Source organism: Xiphias gladius, chromosome 24, assembly GCF_016859285.1.
Source record: "Xiphias gladius isolate SHS-SW01 ecotype Sanya breed wild chromosome 24, ASM1685928v1, whole genome shotgun sequence".
In the NCBI taxonomy this organism is placed as follows: Eukaryota; Metazoa; Chordata; class Actinopteri; order Istiophoriformes; family Xiphiidae; genus Xiphias; species Xiphias gladius.
The window spans coordinates 25,131,851-25,151,027 of NC_053423.1; the positions used below are offsets into that span (position 1 = coordinate 25,131,851).

General features: G+C 39.8%; 2 pseudogenes and 3 gene segments (V, D, J or C); 3 read left to right on the forward strand and 2 right to left on the reverse strand.

The window, feature by feature from the left end:
* The first annotated feature begins 95 nt into the window (after positions 1 to 95).
* LOC120786479 lies at positions 96 to 4,512 on the forward strand. The segment is given in 3 exon segments: positions 96 to 229; positions 2,968 to 3,023; positions 4,110 to 4,512. Coding segments are annotated over 3 exon segments (525 nt in total).
* Positions 4,513 to 5,518: 1,006 nt separating this feature from the next.
* On the reverse strand, positions 5,519 to 6,205 carry LOC120786647. The segment is given in 2 exon segments: positions 5,519 to 5,928; positions 6,125 to 6,205. Coding segments are annotated over 2 exon segments (360 nt in total).
* Positions 6,206 to 8,839: 2,634 nt separating this feature from the next.
* On the forward strand, positions 8,840 to 10,065 carry LOC120786661 (annotated as a pseudogene).
* A 1,020-nt stretch (positions 10,066 to 11,085) lies between these two features.
* LOC120786482 lies at positions 11,086 to 18,263 on the reverse strand (annotated as a pseudogene).
* LOC120786656 lies at positions 14,650 to 16,294 on the forward strand. The segment is given in 2 exon segments: positions 14,650 to 14,711; positions 15,807 to 16,294. A coding segment is annotated over 1 exon segment (264 nt).
* Positions 18,264 to 19,177: the final 914 nt, after the last annotated feature.

The following is a 19,177-nucleotide window of genomic DNA, read 5'->3' on the forward strand; positions in this document are numbered from 1 at the left end:
GCCACTGATCAACACTGGCCTCTTAAGGTCTGGGAGCAGAGAGGCAGGACACATATGCAAACGCACAGAGTCAGTGAACTGTAGCTGTCCTCAACATGTCGTCCTCCTCACTGCTGGGACAAGTGATGATTGAAATCATCCTCATGGAGATCAATCGAAACTCTGAATCAGATTTTTTCATTACGCCCCCTCTGCCTCCGAGGAATGTTGTGTGTTTGGTCTTCCATGTGTATCAGCTGTGTTCTGGGATACTGTTTTTGTGGTTTTGGGAGACCTAAACTGGGATTAGATCAATGCTCTCTACTACTGCCTCAAAAGAGTTTGGTATCTTCTGGTCTTCATCCGCGAAATACTCATCAGTTATTTCTTCATTAAATGATCTGAATGATTGTCTCTGACATGTGACTTTAGACCTCTGATGACACCTCGTCATTTCTTCCTCAAATGACATGTAAACAGGTTTGCAGAGCAAACACTGCAGCATGACATAACACGTGGTGATCTTCAGCTTAACGGAAACTCAGGCTGGTGTGTAGTCATTGATATTAAATCCTTCTGTTTAAAATAATTCTCTCTATTTGTCAAATAAAGGCCTCTTTCAGATGAAACAGTCAGAATTCTGGTCAAGACTGCAGCGTAAAACCAGCCTTGCTAGAATGAAAACAATGCAGACAACATCAGTAGGGTAAGAAACCTGCCTCACATTACACTTAAAATCATCCACACTGAGGTATTTAAGATTGAAGTAGCTTTTAAGTAACTGAATGCATATTACATGAAGTTAACTCCAGCTCCTTCACGTACCACAGCACTGAGACAACCCTTGGAAAAGCGGTTAAAGACGTGAGATTGAACCTGGAGAACGAGAAATTATCCTTTACACTCTTTCTCAATTTTTTTTCAGTTGAACCAAACGTGACTATTCCAAACCAAAATACTTGTTAGTAAAGTGGAAATATTTGTTAGAAAAGTACTGGTACCAATACGTTGAACACACTTTTCAAAATCTTCTGACAATATAAAACACAACTGTCAAAATGTTTATGTTGGAACTTGATTTACATTCAGAATAAAAAACATTTGTCTTTTGAATCTTCAGTCTTGAATATCCCAAACCGTCTATACTCAGCCTATTGGAGGCTTACACCTGCAGCTTACTAGTATAGTTATGAGAATATCAGAACCCTTTACTGAGAAAGTCACTGGCTGAACACAGCTGTTGCTAACTGGCATTGGTATTTTGGCTGGGTAGGACAATGTTGCAGCACTGAAGGGTCATTGTGGTGTTGGTGCTTTGATTGTTTTGTGACATGGTCTCTATATGTAGAAAAATGTGTGAACGCAGTGAAAAAAACATACAGTGCAGCCTCTGACCCTGCCAGCTTCAATATGCTAATAGATGTTCCAGACCTGTTCCAGCTTGAGTCACAGTGTTAAACTGGTTCAGTCCTTATCTGTCAGGCAGATATGTTTTTTGATCATTTGTTCATTATCAACCAGCTACTATCCGTTTAAGTTTTGGTGTTCCACAAGGCTCCATCCTGGGTCCTGCATTGTTCAGACTTTGAATGATGCTGTTGATTGTTATTACGGCAGATGAAACTGATTCTTTACATGTCTGCAGACGATAGATAACTGTTCATTTTAACATTGTATTTTGAGACTCCACTCTGGTTGAAAAAAGATGGTTAATTTTTCTGTTCATAATAAATTCTAGTCATAAAAAATGACAGAACCCTAAAGGAAGTAAGAGGAAATCGGTCATTGCTGGAGCAACTTAACCTCTCAGACTTAGATATCGCGGCTCTTGCTGAAAATATTGATACGCTGTTTGTGTCCGAAGCTAAATCTGATCCTCTGCCAACACATTTATTTTCAGGGACATTTAGTGTAAGTCTCCTGTTTCAGATTACATTATGTTTATGACAGTGTCAGTGTTTCTGCAACGGAAAACATTTGTTACATTGCATATATGGAGCTTCAGTGTCCTGAGATTTATACACAGTCTGGGGACGTTGATGTTTCATATACTGTGAATTTGGTTTGTGGGTTGACATCAGTGGTACCGACTGTGCTAGATGTTGCTATGATTTTAATGGTCTGATTGAGTTCTTCACTGGAACTGTTCTCTTCATTTAGGAAACTTTCAGGTTGTTGAGGTGGGAGGTGAACTGTTTGACGTTCAGGGTAAACTGGTGGAGACACTATGAACATCATGAACCACCAATGTGTTGTGTTTTTCTGATGGTACCAGGCCAGGTATTGTGTGGTCCCAGAGAGTACTGAGCTACTTTTGGACTGGCCTTACATTCAATAGAGACAGGTTGACCAAGCTGCACTGATTTGGCTGCGGGCTGAGTCAGGACGTTTTGTCCAACAGACCCCGAGGAGAGAAGAAGAGACACTGGATATGAGATGGTGGGGTGAAATTCAGATACACCCTAATGATTTTCACATGACAGAAAAGGATTTTCCTCACCTCAGCAGAGCAGAGTGCAGAGAGGAGTACCGAAACTCAAACTCATGTTCTTGATGAGCAGGATTTCTGTGGTGCTGCTGATGCAAAGTGGCTCTCTATGGCTCTGACTGACTCCAACAGGGACCTGGATAACTCTGATGATGCTGTTTTTCAATGGATCAATCAATTTATCAGAGTATTGATTAGGACTGTATCACTACTCCTTTTAGGTGGATTTGTTTCCTCTGAACAGATTTTCTTCAGAAATGTCTGTTCTGTTTTGGTTGATTTACATCTACAGCACTCAGTTTTACTTCAAGACACATTTAAAAATATCATGAATATGAAACAAAACAATTAATTTTGGTATTTTGTGGCAGTCTGTTAAAGTTCAGTCTCATATCAACCAGTTGTGTTTACAGACTGAGACTGATTTTGATGAGTTTGTTGTTGTCAGAGTCAAAGAGCCGTGTCTCTCCATAGTGAGAGGTTTTTGTACGACCACTCAGTCAGTTTGTATCACTGTGGTACACGTTCGGTGGAGGAACCAGACTGGATGTTGGCAGTAAGTTCAATTTTCGATGTATTTTATAATGTCACAAACAATATTTTGCTTTTCACTCGTACATTTTCCTCTAGAAAGTAAAACATCTGATTATACATCCTAAATGACGTTTTTGCCTGAAGTTTTCTGACAACATCCAAAAATACAGTTTTGTGTTTAAAAGGTAAAAGTTAAATCCAATCAACAGCCGTGATCGGTCCATAAAAGAAATCATGTAATCAAATATTTAGATGAGGGAAACTTGAGGACTTGCAGGTTTAGTTTTGTCAGACAAAGTCAAAGAGTCGTGTCTCTCTACAGTGAGAGGTTTTTGTGCGACCACTCAGTCAGTTTGTATCACTGTGGTGGACTTTTGGTGGAGGAACCAGACTGGATGTTGGCAGTAAGTTTCTGATCAAATATTAAATATTGTATCATCAGTTCAGGTTATAATTGCTGTGTCTGAACATTTGTAGGAGACATAAATTTCCATTGGCTTGATGTAAATTACCTTAAAATCTCTGTTTCATTGTTCATTTTTCCTGTTTAACCGTGAAGCTGAACTCAGAGCAGCTTCACTCAAATTTTTCTTACATGTCTCGTTCATTTGTGAAAAGCAAATAATTTGAACGGCAGTAAAGATTAGAGAACCACAATCCTACTGTAGAAAATTTAGACTTTAAATCTCCACTGTACTTCAGCTGTTTTAAAGGTGAGTTCAAATTATTCTGAACAGTCTGATTGAAGCTCAGTTTTAAACGTCTGTCAAATCTCTGATGTTTGCTTCTTTTTACCCCAGTTTGAAACAATCTTGAGACTTTTCTGAGGCTTTTGTCGTTTTGTTTTTTCTTTTAGATTTGTCTGAATTTTTAATTTGGCCGTCAGTTATTTTCAGCTCATATGAGGACTCTCTCTGTGCTGATATGCATGAGAGGCTTCTTCAAGGAAGTGAGACAATGTGTGAGTGAGTGACTGATGGAGCAGAAAAACATCTGACAGAAACTTAAAGGAGAAAACCCACTCTCACACAGTGAAGGTGTCAAAGTGGCTGGTGTTTGATTGACAGCTGTGTGGTCCCTGTCCTCTAAGCTGATTGGTGTCTCCTAGGTGATGCCCGTCCCACCCTGACCGTGCTGCCCCCCTCCAGCGAGGAGCTGCAGCGGGGGAAGGCCACGCTCATGTGCCTGGCCAACAAGGGCTTCCCCTCAGACTGGAATCTGGCCTGGAAGGTGGACGGCAGAGGCAGAAGCAGCAGCAGCAGCTGGGAGGAGAGCAGCAGCCCCGGGGTGCTGGACAAGGACGGCCGCTACAGCTGGAGCAGCACCCTGACGCTCACTGCAGACCAGTGGAGCAAGGTGGGCTCTGTGACCTGTGAGGCCACCCAGGGCTCCCAGACTCTGGTCTCAGAGACGCTGAGGAGAGACCAGTGTTCCCAGTCCTGACCCGACTCCCTGGGACTCTGCTACTGGTTTTACTCTGCTACTGCTCCCCCCCTGCTCTCTGTAACACTGTCTCTCTCTTTTATTTGACTTGTTTCAGTAGCAGTATTTACGAGCTTGTCGGCTTCAATAATGTTTCTGTTTTTCTAGATAATAAAAGTCTTTTCATCACATCAGTCGTTTTCATCTTTATTATTTGAAAAGTGTCAGGGTGAGTGAATTACATCCAGATGAAAACTGAGTTGATAAAAATATTGTAATTTCTCCATGATGACTTTAGAAAGAAAGTGTCAGACTACATAATATAGTGTATATCCATATATGCTGTATATTAAGAGAGTAAAGAGTATGAACTCAGTCGGAACTCAGAACCAGTGATGGTAGACACCCGGTAACATTTCAATGAAGTATAATCCAGTCATTTATTATTACTGCAGGGTGTTAATGGTAGAACTCTGACGCTGTTATTCTGTGTATCCAAAGAATTCTCAAAATCCTTTAAACAAAAAAGTCCCAAAAATATTTCCTAAATCTGAAACCAAGAGCAGTATATCATCAGCGTAAACAGGTACTAAATGAGTGTGATGTGTCATTCTAACCTTGGAAATATTTGCATGCTGCTTCCACTGAAGAGTTCAACCACAAAGAAAACTCAACGAGGTGAAAACAGGAAAGAATGAAATTGTTACTGAATTAATTAATCCATAAATCTTTTTTGATTTCAATCATAAAATACGTTTGTCCTTCTGAATACAGAGCACACAGCATGAATAAAATATGTTACAGTGGAATAATGAACAATTTTACATGAAGAAAATTGGATCTCATTCCTGTAAGATTCTGTAATTTATTTCACTAATGAATATGTTTGTGATTTAAAAAAAAAGGGTAGGAGATAAAATCATTAAGTAAATAATATTTACTGTTTTAGTTTCCATTGTCATACTTTAACTGAGGTTAGCTTTTATGTTCAGCAGAATGGTTCCAAGCCTATTTTAATGGAAGTATTAAAAGTACAACTTTCTGGTCAAATACTGAACATTTAGTGGTAAAATATTCAACGTTGATCATTATTTGATACATTTTCTTTAGTAAAACTTTTGCGGTTTTAGTTTCATTGCAGCTGTTGATTCAGATCAGTTCCTCTGCAGCTGAGGGAGGTTTTTGTACGACGTTGTATCACTGTGTGAGCGGGAAGCTGCTACCCTGCTGACAGTAGTAAACTCCTGAATCTTCAGCCTGAACTCTACTGATGGTCAGAGTGAAGTCAGACCCAGATCCACTTCCACTAAAACGATCTGAAACTCCAGACTGAAGGGTTGTAGCAAAATAAATCAGGAGTTTAGGAGCGTCTCCAGGTTTCTGAAGGTACCAGCTGAGCCAGCCACCAATACCTGAACTGGTTTTACATTTGATAGAGACAGTTTGTCCTGGAACAACAGACTGAGATCCAGGAGACTGAGTCAGGATGATTTCTCCTGATGAATCTGAAAATATGAAAAAGAGGAGAAGGGTTATTGAGACAAATCCAGCTTGGAAGAAACGAGGATCATTTCTTTAACATGAAGGAACAGATGGAAGGACGTCAATGCTGCTTGTTTCAGTGTTTCTCCATCATAGCAGAACATCATTGTGGTGAATCTGGCTGCATCCTGAAGCAAAGTTTTCAGAGGAGAGTCTCACCCTGAACAAGGAGCCCCAGGGTGGCCAGCAGTAGAGTCAGAGACATCATCATTGTGCTGCCAGTGTGTCAGTGGCTGTGAAAGACCTGGACAGCCACTGATCAACACTGGCCTCTTAAGGTCTGGGAGCAGAGAGGCAGGACACATATGCAAACGCACAGAGTCAGTGAACTGTAGCTGTCCTCAACATGTCGTCCTCCTCACTGCTGGGACAAGTGATGATTGAAATCATCCTCATGGAGATTAATCGAAACTCTGAATCAGATTTTTTCATTACGCCCCCTCTGCCTCCGAGGAATGTCGTGTGTTTGGTCTTCCATGTATATACGCTGTGTTTAGGGACACTGGTTTTTGTGGTTTTGGGAGACCTAAACTGGGATTAGCTCAATGCTCTCTACCACTGCCTCAAAAGTGTTGACTTTGTCTCAGTTAGTTTGGTATCTGCAGGTCTTCATCCGCGAAATACTCAACAGTCATTTCTTCATTAAATGATCTGAATGATTGTCTCTGACATGTGACTTTAGACCTCTGATGACACTTCGCCATTTCTTCCTCAAAAGACATTTAAATAGGTTTGCAGAGTAGACACTGCAGCATGACATAACACGTGGTGATCTTCAGGTTTACAGAAACTCAAGTTGGTGTGTAGTCATTGAAATTAAATCATTTTGTTTAAAATAATTCTCTATTTGTCAAATAAAGGCCTCTTTCAGATGAAACAGTCAGAATTCTGGTCAAGACTGCAGCATAAAACCAGCCTTGCTAGAATGAAAACAATGCAGACAACATCAGTAGGATAAGAAACCTGCCTCACATTACATTTAAAATCATCCACACTGAGGTATTTAAGATTGAAGTAGCTTTTAAGTAACTGAATGCATATTACATGAAGTTAACTCCAGCTCCTTCACGTACCACAGCACTGAGACAACCCTTGGAAAAGCGGTTAAAGACGTGAGATTGAACCTGGAGAACGAGAAATTATCCTTTACACTCTTTCTCAATTTTTTTTCAGTTGAACCAAACGTGACTATTCCAAACCAAAATACTTGTTAGTAAAGTGGAAATATTTGTTAGAAAAGTACTGGTATCAATACATTGAACACACTTTTCAAAATCTTCTGACAATATAAAACACAACTGTCAAAATGTTTATGTTGGAACTTGATTTACATTCAGAATAAACATTTGTCTTTTGAAACTTCAGTCTTGAATATCCCAAACCGTCTATAATCAGCCTATTGGAGGCTTACACCTGCAGCTTATTAGTATAGTTATGAGAATATCAAAACCCTTTACTGAGAAAGTCACTGGCTGAACACAGCTGTTGCTAACTGGCATTGGTAATTTGGCTGGGTAGGACAATGTTGCAGCACTGAAGGGTCATTGTGGTGTTGGTGCTTTTGATTGTTTTGTGAAATGGTCTCTATATGTAGAAAAATGTGTGAACGCAGTGAAAAAAAACATACAGTGCAGCCTCTGACCCTGCCAGCTTCAATATGCTAATAGATGTTCCGTAGACCTGTTCCAGCTTGAGTCACAGTGTTAAACTGGTTCAGTCCTTATCTGTCAGGCAGAGATGTTTTTGCTCATTTGTTCATTATTAACCAGCTACTATGAGTTTAAGTTTTGGTGTTCCACAAGGCTCCATCCTGGGTCCTCCATTGTTCAGACTATGAATGATGCTGTTGATTAATATTATGACAGATGAAACTGATTCTTTACATGTCTGCAGACGATAGATAACTGTACATTTTAACATTGTATTTTGAGACTCCACTCTGGTTGAAAAAAGATGGTTAATTTTTCTGTTCATAATAAAATCTAGTCATAAAAAATGTCAGAACCTGAAAGGAAGTAAGAGGAAATCGGTCATTGCTGGAGCAACTTAACCTCTCAGACTTAGATATCGCGGCTCTTGCTGAAAATCTTGATACGCTGTTTGTGTCCGGCTAAATCTGATCCTCTGCCAACACATTTATTTTCAGGGACATTTAGTGTAAGTCTCCTGTTTCAGATTACATTATGTTTATGACAGTGTCAGTCTTTCTGCAACGGAAAACATTTGTTACATTGCATATATGGAGCTTCAGTACATCTACAGCACTCAGTTTTAATTCAAGACACATTTAAAAATATCATGAATATGAAACAAAACAATTAATTTTGGTATTTTGTGGCAGTCTGTTAAAGTTCAGTCTCATATCAACCAGTTGTGTTTACAGACTGAGACTGATTTTGATGAGTTTGTTGTTGTCAGAGTCAAAGAGCCGTGTCTCTCCATAGTGAGAGGTTTTGTACGACCACTCAGTCAGTTTGTATCACTGTGGTACACGTTCGTGGAGGAACCAGACTGGATGTTGGCAGTAAGTTCAATTTTCGATGTATTTTATAATGTCACAAACAATATTTTGCTTTTCACTCGTACATTTTTTCTAGAAAGTAAAACATCTGATTTTACATCCTAAATGACTGTTTTGCCTGAAGTTTTCTGCCAACATCCAAAAATACAGTTTTGTGTTTAAAACGTAAAAGTTAAATCCAATCAACAGCCGTGATTGGTCCATAAAAGAAATCATGTAATCAGATGTTTAGATGAGGGAAACTTGAGGACTTGCAGGTTTAGTTTTGTCAGACAAAGTCAAAGAGTCGTGTCTCTCTACAGTGAGAGGTTTTTGTGCGACCACTCAGTCAGTTTGTATCACTGTGGTGGACTTTTGGTGGAGGAACCAGACTGGATGTTGGCAGTAAGTTTCTGATCAAATAATAAATATTGTATCACCAGTTCAGGTTATAATTGCTGTGTCTGAACATTTGTAGGAGATATAAATTTCCATTGGCTTGATGTAAATTACCTTAAAATCTCTGTTTCATTGTTCATTTTTCCTGTTTAACCGTGAAGCTGAACTCAGAGCAGCTTCACTCAAATTTTCTTTACATGTCTCCGTTCATTTGTGAAAAGCAAATAATTTGAACGGCAGGAAAGATTCGAGAACAATCCTACTGTAGAAAATTTAGTCTTTAAATCTCCACTTTTCTTCAGCTGTTTTAAAGGTGAGTTCAAATTATTCTGAACAGTCTGACTGAAGCTCAGTTTTTAAACGTCTGTCAAATCTCTGATGTTTGCTTCTTTTTACCCCAGTTTTAAACAATCTTGAGACTTTTCTGAGGCTTTTTTCGTTTTGTTTTTTCTTTTAGATTTGTCCGAATTTTTAATTTGGCCGTCAGTTATTTTTCAGCTCATATGAGGACTCTCTCTGTGCTGATATGCATGAGAGGCTTCTTCAAGGGAAGTGAGACAATGTGTGAGTGAGTGACTGATGGAGCAGAAAAAACATCTGACAGAAACTCCTTAAAGGAGAAAACCCACTCTCACACAGTGAAGGTGTCAAAGTGGCTGGTGTTTGATTGATGGCTGTGTGGTCCCTGTCCTCTAAGCTGATTGGTGTCTCCTAGGTGATGCCCGTCCCACCCTGACTGCGTGCCCCCTCCAGCGAGGAGCTGCAGCGGGGGAAGGCCACGCTCATGTGCCTGGCCAACAAGGGCTTCCCCTCAGACTGGAATCTGGCCTGGAAGGTGGACGGCAGAGGCAGAAGCAGCAGCAGCAGCTGGGAGGAGAGCAGCAGCCCCGGGGTGCTGGACAAGGACGGCCGCTACAGCTGGAGCAGCACCCTGACGCTCACTGCAGACCAGTGGAGCAAGGTGGGCTCTGTGACCTGTGAGGCCACCCAGGGCTCCCAGACTCTGGTCTCAGAGACGCTGAGGAGAGACCAGTGTTCCCAGTCCTGACCCGACTCCCTGGGACTCTGCTACTGGTTTTACTCTGCTACTGCTCCCCCCCTGCTCTCTGTAACACTGTCTCTCTCTCTTTTATTTGACTTGTTTCAGTAGCAGTATTTACGAGCTTGTCGAGCGTTTCAATAATGTTTCTGTGTTTCTAGATAATAAAAGTCTTTTCATCACATCAGTCGTTTTCATCTTTATTATTTGAAAAGTGTCAGGTGAGTGAATTACATCCAGATGAAAACTGAGTTGATAAAATATTGTAATTTCTCCATGATGACTTTAGAAAGAAAGTGTCAGACTACATAATATAGTGTATATCCATATACTGTATATTAAGAGAGTATAGAGTATGAACTCAGTCGGAACTCAGAACCAGTGATGGTAGACACCCGGTAACATTTCAATGAAGTATAATCCAGTCATTTCTTATTACTGCAGGGTGTTAATGGTAGAACTCTGACGCTGTTATTCTGTGCATCCAAAGAATTCTCAAAATCCTTTAAACAAAAAAGTCCCAAAAATATTTCCTAAATCTGAAACCAAGAGCAATATATCATCAGCGTAAACAGGTATGAAATGAGTGAAGTGTCATTCTAACCTTGGAAATATTTGCATGCTGCTTCCACTGAAGAGTTCAACCACAAAGAAAACTCAACGACATGAAAACAGGAAAGACTGAAATCGTTAGTGAATTAATTAATCCAAAAATCTTTTTTGATTTCAATCATAAAATACGTTTGTCCTTCTGAATACAGAGAACACAGCATGAATAAAATATGTTACAGTGAATAATGAGCAATTTTACATGAAGGAAATTGGATCTCATTCCTGTAAGATTTTGTAATTTATTTCATTAATGAATATGTTTGCGATTAAAGAAAAAGGTAGGAGATAAAATCATTAAGTAAATAATATTTACTGTTTTAGTTTCCATTGTCATACTTTAACTGAGGTTAGCTTTTATGTTCAGCAGAATGGTTCCAAGCCTATTTTAATGGAAGTATTAAAAGTACAACTTTCTGGTCAAATACTGAACATTTAGTGGTAAAATATTCAATGTTGATCATTATTCACTACATTTTCTTTTAGTAAAACTCTTGCAGTTTTAGTTTCAGTGCAGCTGTTGATTCAGATCAGTTCCTCTGCAGCTGAGGGAGGTTTTTGTACGACGTTGTATCACTGTGTGAGCGGGCTGCTGCTACTCTGCTGACAGTAGTAAACTCCTGAATCTTCAGCCTGAACTCTACTGATGGTCAGAGTGAAGTCAGACCCAGATCCACTTCCACTAAAACGATCTGAAACTCCAGACTGAAGGTTTGTAGCATAATAAATCAGGAGTTTAGGAGCTTCTCCAGGTTTCTGAAGGTACCAGTGGAGGTAGCTGCTAACGCCTGAACTGGTTTTACATTTGATAGAGACAGTTTGTCCTGGAACAACAGACTGAGATCCAGGAGACTGAGTCAGGATGATTTCTCCTGATGAATCTGAAAATATGAAAAAGAGGAGAAGGGTTATTGAGACAAATCCAGCTTGGAAGAAACAAGGATCATTTCTTTAACATGAAGGAACAGATGGAAGGAGGTCAATGCTGCTTGTTTCAGTGTTTCTCCATCATAGCAGAACATCATTGTGGTGAACCTGGCTGCATCCTGAAGCAAAGTTTTCAGAGGAGAGTCTCACCCTGAAGAAGGAGCCCCAGGGTGGCCAGCAGTAGAGTCAGAGACATCATCATTGTGCTGCCAGTGTGTCAGTGGCTGTGAAAGACCTGGACAGCCACTGATCAACACTGGCCTCTTAAGGTCTGGGAGCAGAGAGGCAGGACACATATGCAAACGCACAGAGTCAGTGAACTGTAGCTGTCCTCAACATGTCGTCCTCCTCACTGCTGGGACAAGTGATGATTGAAATCATCCTCATGGAGATTAATCGAAACTCTGAATCAGATTTTTTCATTACGCCCCCTCTGCCTCCGAGGAATGTTGTGTGTTTGGTCTTCCATGTGTATCAGCTGTGTTCTGGGATACTGTTTTTGTGGTTTTGGGAGACCTAAACTGGGATTAGATCAATGCTCTCTACTACTGCCTCAAAAGAGTTTGGTATCTTCTGGTCTTCATCCTAAATACTCATCAGTTATTTCTTCATTAAATGATCTGAATGATTGTCTCTGACATGTGACTTTAGACCTCTGATGACACCTCGTCATTTCTTCCTCAAATGACATGTAAACAGGTTTGCAGAGCAAACACTGCAGCATGACATAACACGTGGTGATCTTCAGCTTAACGGAAACTCAGGCTGGTGTGTAGTCATTGATATTAAATCCTTCTGTTTAAAATAATTCTCTCTATTTGTCAAATAAAGGCCTCTTTCAGATGAAACAGTCAGAATTCTGGTCAAGACTGCAGCGTAAAACCAGCCTTGCTAGAATGAAAACAATGCACACAACATCAGTAGGGTAAGAAACCTGCCTCACATTACACTTAAAATCATCCACACTGAGGTATTTAAGATTGAAGTAGCTTTTAAGTAACTGAATGCATATTACATGAAGTTAACTCCAGCTCCTTCACGTACCACAGCACTGAGACAACCCTTGGAAAAGCGCTTAAAGACGTGAGATTGAACCTGGAGAACGAGAAATTATCCTTTACACTCTTTCTCAATTTTTTTTCAGTTGAACCAAACGTGACTATTCCAAACCAAAATACTTGTTAGTAAAGTGGAAATATTTGTTAGAAAAGTACTGGTACCAATACGTTGAACACACTTTTCAAAATCTTCTGACAATATAAAACACAACTGTCAAAATGTTTATGTTGGAACTTGATTTACATTCAGAATAAAAAACATTTGTCTTTTGAATCTTCAGTCTTGAATATCCCAAACCGTCTATACTCAGCCTATTGGAGGCTTACACCTGCAGCTTACTAGTATAGTTATGAGAATATCAGAACCCTTTACTGAGAAAGTCACTGGCTGAACACAGCTGTTGCTAACTGGCATTGGTATTTTGGCTGGGTAGGACAATGTTGCAGCACTGAAGGGTCATTGTGGTGTTGGTGCTTTGATTGTTTTGTGACATGGTCTCTATATGTAGAAAAATGTGTGAACGCAGTGAAAAAAAACATACAGTGCAGCCTCTGACCCTGCCAGCTTCAATATGCTAATAGATGTTCCGTAGACCTGTTCCAGCTTGAGTCACAGTGTTAAACTGGTTCAGTCCTTATCTGTCAGGCAGATATGTTTTTTGATCATTTGTTCATTATCAACCAGCTACTATCCGTTTAAGTTTTGGTGTTCCACAAGGCTCCATCCTGGGTCCTGCATTGTTCAGACTTTGAATGATGCTGTTGATTGTTATTACGGCAGATGAAACTGATTCTTTACATGTCTGCAGACGATAGATAACTGTTCATTTTAACATTGTATTTTGAGACTCCACTCTGGTTGAAAAAAGATGGTTAATTTTTCTGTTCATAATAAATTCTAGTCATAAAAAATGACAGAACCCTAAAGGAAGTAAGAGGAAATCGGTCATTGCTGGAGCAACTTAACCTCTCAGACTTAGATATCGCGGCTCTTGCTGAAAATATTGATACGCTGTTTGTGTCCGAAGCTAAATCTGATCCTCTGCCAACACATTTATTTTCAGGGACATTTAGTGTAAGTCTCCTGTTTCAGATTACATTATGTTTATGACAGTGTCAGTGTTTCTGCAACGGAAAACATTTGTTACATTGCATATATGGAGCTTCAGTGTCCTGAGATTTATACACAGTCTGGGGACGTTGATGTTTCATATACTGTGAATTTGGTTTGTGGGTTGACATCAGTGGTACCGACTGTGCTAGATGTTGCTATGATTTTAATGGTCTGATTGAGTTCTTCACTGGAACTGTTCTCTTCATTTAGGAAACTTTCAGGTTGTTGAGGTGGGAGGTGAACTGTTTGACGTTCAGGGGGTAAACTGGTGGAGACACTATGAACATCATGAACCACCAATGTGTTGTGTTTTTCTGATGGTACCAGGCCAGGTAGTATTGTGGTCCAGAGTACTGAGCTACTTTTGGACTGGCCTTACATTCAATAGAGACAGGTTGACCAAGCTGCACTGATTTGGCTGCGGGCTGAGTCAGGACGTTTTGTCCAACAGACCCCGAGGAGAGAGAAGAGACACTGGATATGAGATGGTGGGGTGAAATTCAGATACACTCCTAATGATTTTCACATGACAGAAAAAGGATTTTCCTCACCCTGAGACCAGCAGAGCAGAGTCCAGGTGAGGACGAAACTCAAACTCATGTTCTTGATGAGCAGGATTTCTGTGGTGCTGCTGATGCAAAGTGGCTCTCTATGGAAATGCTCTGACTGACTCCAACAGGGACCTGGATAACTCTGATGATGCTGTTTTTCAATGGATCAATCAATTTATCAGAGTATTGATTAGGACTGTATCACTACTCCTTTTAGGTGGATTTGTTTCCTCTGAACAGATTTTCTTCAGAAATGTCTGTTTTGGTTGATTTTACATCTACAGCACTCAGTTTTACTTCAAGACACATTTAAAAATATCATGAATATGAAACAAAACAATTAATTTTGGTATTTTGTGGCAGTCTGTTAAAGTTCAGTCTCATATCAACCAGTTGTGTTTTACAGACTGAGACTGATTTTGATGAGTTTGTTGTTGTCAGAGTCAAAGAGCCGTGTCTCTCCATAGTGAGAGGTTTTTGTACGACCACTCAGTCAGTTTGTATCACTGTGGTACACGTTCGGTGGAGGAACCAGACTGGATGTTGGCAGTAAGTTCAATTTTCGATGTATTTTATAATGTCACAAACAATATTTTGCTTTTCACTCGTACATTTTCCTCTAGAAAGTAAAACATCTGATTATACATCCTAAATGACGTTTTTGCCTGAAGTTTTCTGACAACATCCAAAAATACAGTTTTGTGTTTAAAAGGTAAAAGTTAAATCCAATCAACAGCCGTGATCGGTCCATAAAAGAAATCATGTAATCAAATATTTAGATGAGGGAAACTTGAGGACTTGCAGGTTTAGTTTTGTCAGACAAAGTCAAAGAGTCGTGTCTCTCTACAGTGAGAGGTTTTTGTGCGACCACTCAGTCAGTTTGTATCACTGTGGTGGACTTTTGGTGGAGGAACCAGACTGGATGTTGGCAGTAAGTTTCTGATCAAATATTAAATATTGTATCATCAGTTCAGGTTATAATTGCTGTGTCTGAACATTTGTAGGAGACATAAATTTCCATTGGCTTGATGTAAATTACCTTAAAATCTCTGTTTCATTGTTCATTTTTCCTGTTTAACCGTGAAGCTGAACTCAGAGCAGCTTCACTCAAATTTTCTTTACATGTCTCCGTTCATTTGTGAAAAGCAAATAATTTGAACGGCAGGAAAGATTAGAGAACCACAATCCTACTGTAGAAAATTTAGTCTTTAAATCTCCACTTTACTTCAGCTGTTTTAAAGGTGAGTTCAAATTATTCTGAACAGTCTGATTGAAGCTCAGTTTTTAAACGTCTGTCAAATCTCTGATGTTTGCTTCTTTTTTACCCCAGTTTGAAACAATCTTGAGACTTTTCTGAGGCTTTTGTCGTTTTGTTTTTTCTTTTAGATTTGTCTGAATTTTTAATTTGGCCGTCAGTTATTTTTCAGCTCATATGAGGACTCTCTCTGTGCTGATATGCATGAGAGGCTTCTTCAAGGGAAGTGAGACAATGTGTGAGTGAGTGACTGATGGAGCAGAAAAAACATCTGACAGAAACTTCTTAAAGGAGAAAACCCACTCTCACACAGTGAAGGTGTCAAAGTGGCTGGTGTTTGATTGACAGCTGTGTGGTCCCTGTCCTCTAAGCTGATTGGTGTCTCCTAGGTGATGCCCGTCCCACCCTGAGCGTGCTGCCCCCCTCCAGCGAGGAGCTGCAGCGGGGGAAGGCCACGCTCATGTGCCTGGCCAACAAGGGCTTCCCCTCAGACTGGAATCTGGCCTGGAAGGTGGACGGCAGAGGCAGAAGCAGCAGCAGCAGCTGGGAGGAGAGCAGCAGCCCCGGGGTGCTGGACAAGGACGGCCGCTACAGCTGGAGCAGCACCCTGACGCTCACTGCAGACCAGTGGAGCAAGGTGGGCTCTGTGACCTGTGAGGCCACCCAGGGCTCCCAGACTCTGGTCTCAGAGACGCTGAGGAGAGACCAGTGTTCCCAGTCCTGACCCGACTCCCTGGGACTCTGCTACTGGTTTTACTCTGCTACTGCTCCCCCCCTGCTCTCTGTAACACTGTCTCTCTCTCTTTTATTTGACTTGTTTCAGTAGCAGTATTTACGAGCTTGTCGAGCGTTTCAATAATGTTTCTGTGTTTCTAGATAATAAAAGTCTTTTCATCACATCAGTCGTTTTCATCTTTATTATTTGAAAAGTGTCAGGGTGAGTGAATTACATCCAGATGAAAACTGAGTTGATAAAAATATTGTAATTTCTCCATGATGACTTTAGAAAGAAAGTGTCAGACTACATAATATAGTGTATATCCATATACGCTGTATATTAAGAGAGTAAAGAGTATGAACTCAGTCGGAACTCAGAACCAGTGATGGTAGACACCTGGTAACATTTCAATGAAGTATAATCCAGTCGTCTCTTATTACTGCAGGGTGTTAATGGTAGAACTCTGACGCTGTTATTCTGTGTATCCAAAGAATTCTCAAAATCCTTTAAACAAAAAAGTCCCAAAAATATTTCCTAAATCTGAAACCAAGAGCAGTATATCATCAGCGTAAACAGGTATGAAATGAGTGTGATGTGTCATTCTAACCTTGGAAATATTTGCATGCTGCTTCCACTGAAGAGTTCAACCACAAAGAAAACTCAACGACATGAAAACAGGAAAGAATGAAATTGTTACTGAATTAATTAATCCAAAAATCTTTTTTGATTTCAATCATAAAATACGTTTGTCCTTCTGAATACAGAGCACACAGCATGAATAAAATATGTTACAGTGGAATAATGAGCAATTTTACATGAAGGAAATTGGATCTCATTCCTGTAAGATTTTGTAATTTATTTCATTAATGAATATGTTTGCGATTAAAGAAAAAAGGGTAGGAGATAAAATCAATCAATAAATAATATTTACTTTTTTTAGTTTCCATTGTCATACTTTAACTGAGGTTAGCTTTGATGGTCATCAGAATGGTTCAAAGCCAATTTCAATGGAAGTATTAAAAGTACAACTTTCTGGTCAAATACTGAACATTTAGTGGTAAAATATTCAATGTTGATCATTATTTGCAAGATTTTCTTTAGTAAAACTTTTGCTGTTTAAGTTTCAGTGCAGCTGTTGATTGAGATCACTTCCTCTGCAGCTGAGGGAGGTTTTTGTACGGCGTTGTATCACTGTGTGAGCGGGAAGCTATTACTCTGCTGACAGTAGTAAACTCCTGAATCTTCAGCCTGAACTCTACTGATGGTCAGAGTGAAGTGAGTTATCATACTCTGTAATAAACTTATCAAAGGATTTAAACTCATGGATAAACAAAGTTCACCTTTTGATTTTCAGCTCATTGTTTCGAATCTTATGTCAATAAATCATTAACAGTGTAAAATGTAAATTAGATACATAATTTTCATGACTAAAATATTTCAAATTAATCAGGTTGAGAACCCTATTTTCTTTTCTGATCTTTAGATCTTTGGTTTCAGTGCAGCTGTTGATTCAGATCAGTTCCTCTGCAGCTGAGGGAGGTTTTTGTACGACGTTGTATCACTGTGTGAACGGGCTGCTGTCACCCTGCTGACAGTAGTAAACTCCTTAATCTTCAGCCTGAACTCTATTGATGGTCAACGTGTAGTAAGACCCAGATCCACTTCCACTAAAACGATCTGAAACTCCAGACTGAAGGTTTGTAGCATAATAAATCAGGAGTTTAGGAGCTTCTCCAGGTTTCTGAAGGTACCAGCTGAGGTCGCTGCTAACGCCTGAACTGGTTTTACATTTGATAGAGACAGTTTGTCCTGGAACAACAGACTGAGATCCAGGAGACTGAGTCAGGATGATTTCTCCTGATGAATCTGAAAATATGAAAAAGAGGAGAAGGGTTATTGAGACAAATCCAGCTTGGAGGAAACGAGGATCATTTCTTTAACATGAAGGAACAGATGGAAGGAGGTCAATGCTGCTTGTTTCAGTGTTTCTCCATCATAGCAGAACATCATTGTGGTGAACCTGGCTGCATCCTGAAGCATGGTTTTCAGAGGAGAGTCTCACCCTGAACAAGGAGCCCCAGGGTGGCCAGCAGTAGAGTCAGAGACATCATCATTGTGCTGTGCATTGTGTGTCAGTGGCTGTGAAAGACCTGGACAGCCACTGATCAACACTGGCCTCTTAAGGTCTGGGAGCAGAGAGGCAGGACACATATGCAAACGCACAGAGTCAGTGAACCATAGCTGTCCTCCACATGTCGTCCTCCTCACTGCTGGGACAAGTGATGATTGAAATAAGCCTCACGGAGATTAAGAGAAGGGTTCTACAGAAAAATCCCGCTTGGAAAGAGATGATCGACATCCAAGTATTTCTTTTTTGGATGTTAGCAGTATTTGCAAGCTTGTCGAGTGTTTCAATATTGTGGGAAAGTGGGAGATTACATAATTTATATCCATATATGCTTTATATTAACATAGTATTTATATTTAGAAAAAACTTTCTCACTCATGCTTGACTGTTACAAACCAGTGATAGCAGTAGTGTAAGTCCACAATTTGTTTTCATAACGGTAAAATTTCTCTGTCGTAGTCAGGGCACATTTGTCTATAAAAATAAACCTTTGTGAGAATGACAGGTTACACACAGTTGTGCTAATAACAACTCATTCAATCGCTTCTCATTTCTGAAGTGTGTTGATGGGTAGACTGCAAAACTATTATTGTTGTAGGTCTTAAAAAATAATGTTCAAAAACCATCTGTATGAATAAAAACACAAAAGTCTCAAAACCTTATTTAAATCTGGAATAAAAAGTAGTATATCATCAGCTAAAGAAGATACGAAATGGGTGTAATCTACAATTAACCCTTGAAATATTTATTCACTGTTTCTACTGAAGAGCTCAACCACAGAGACATATGAAAAGAAATAAAGTGTCACTGAATCACATGATCCATAAATCCTTTTTGGTTTCAATCATAAAACACGTTTGTTGGAATACAGAGCAAACAACATGAATAGAATATGATATAATGACATGAGTAGA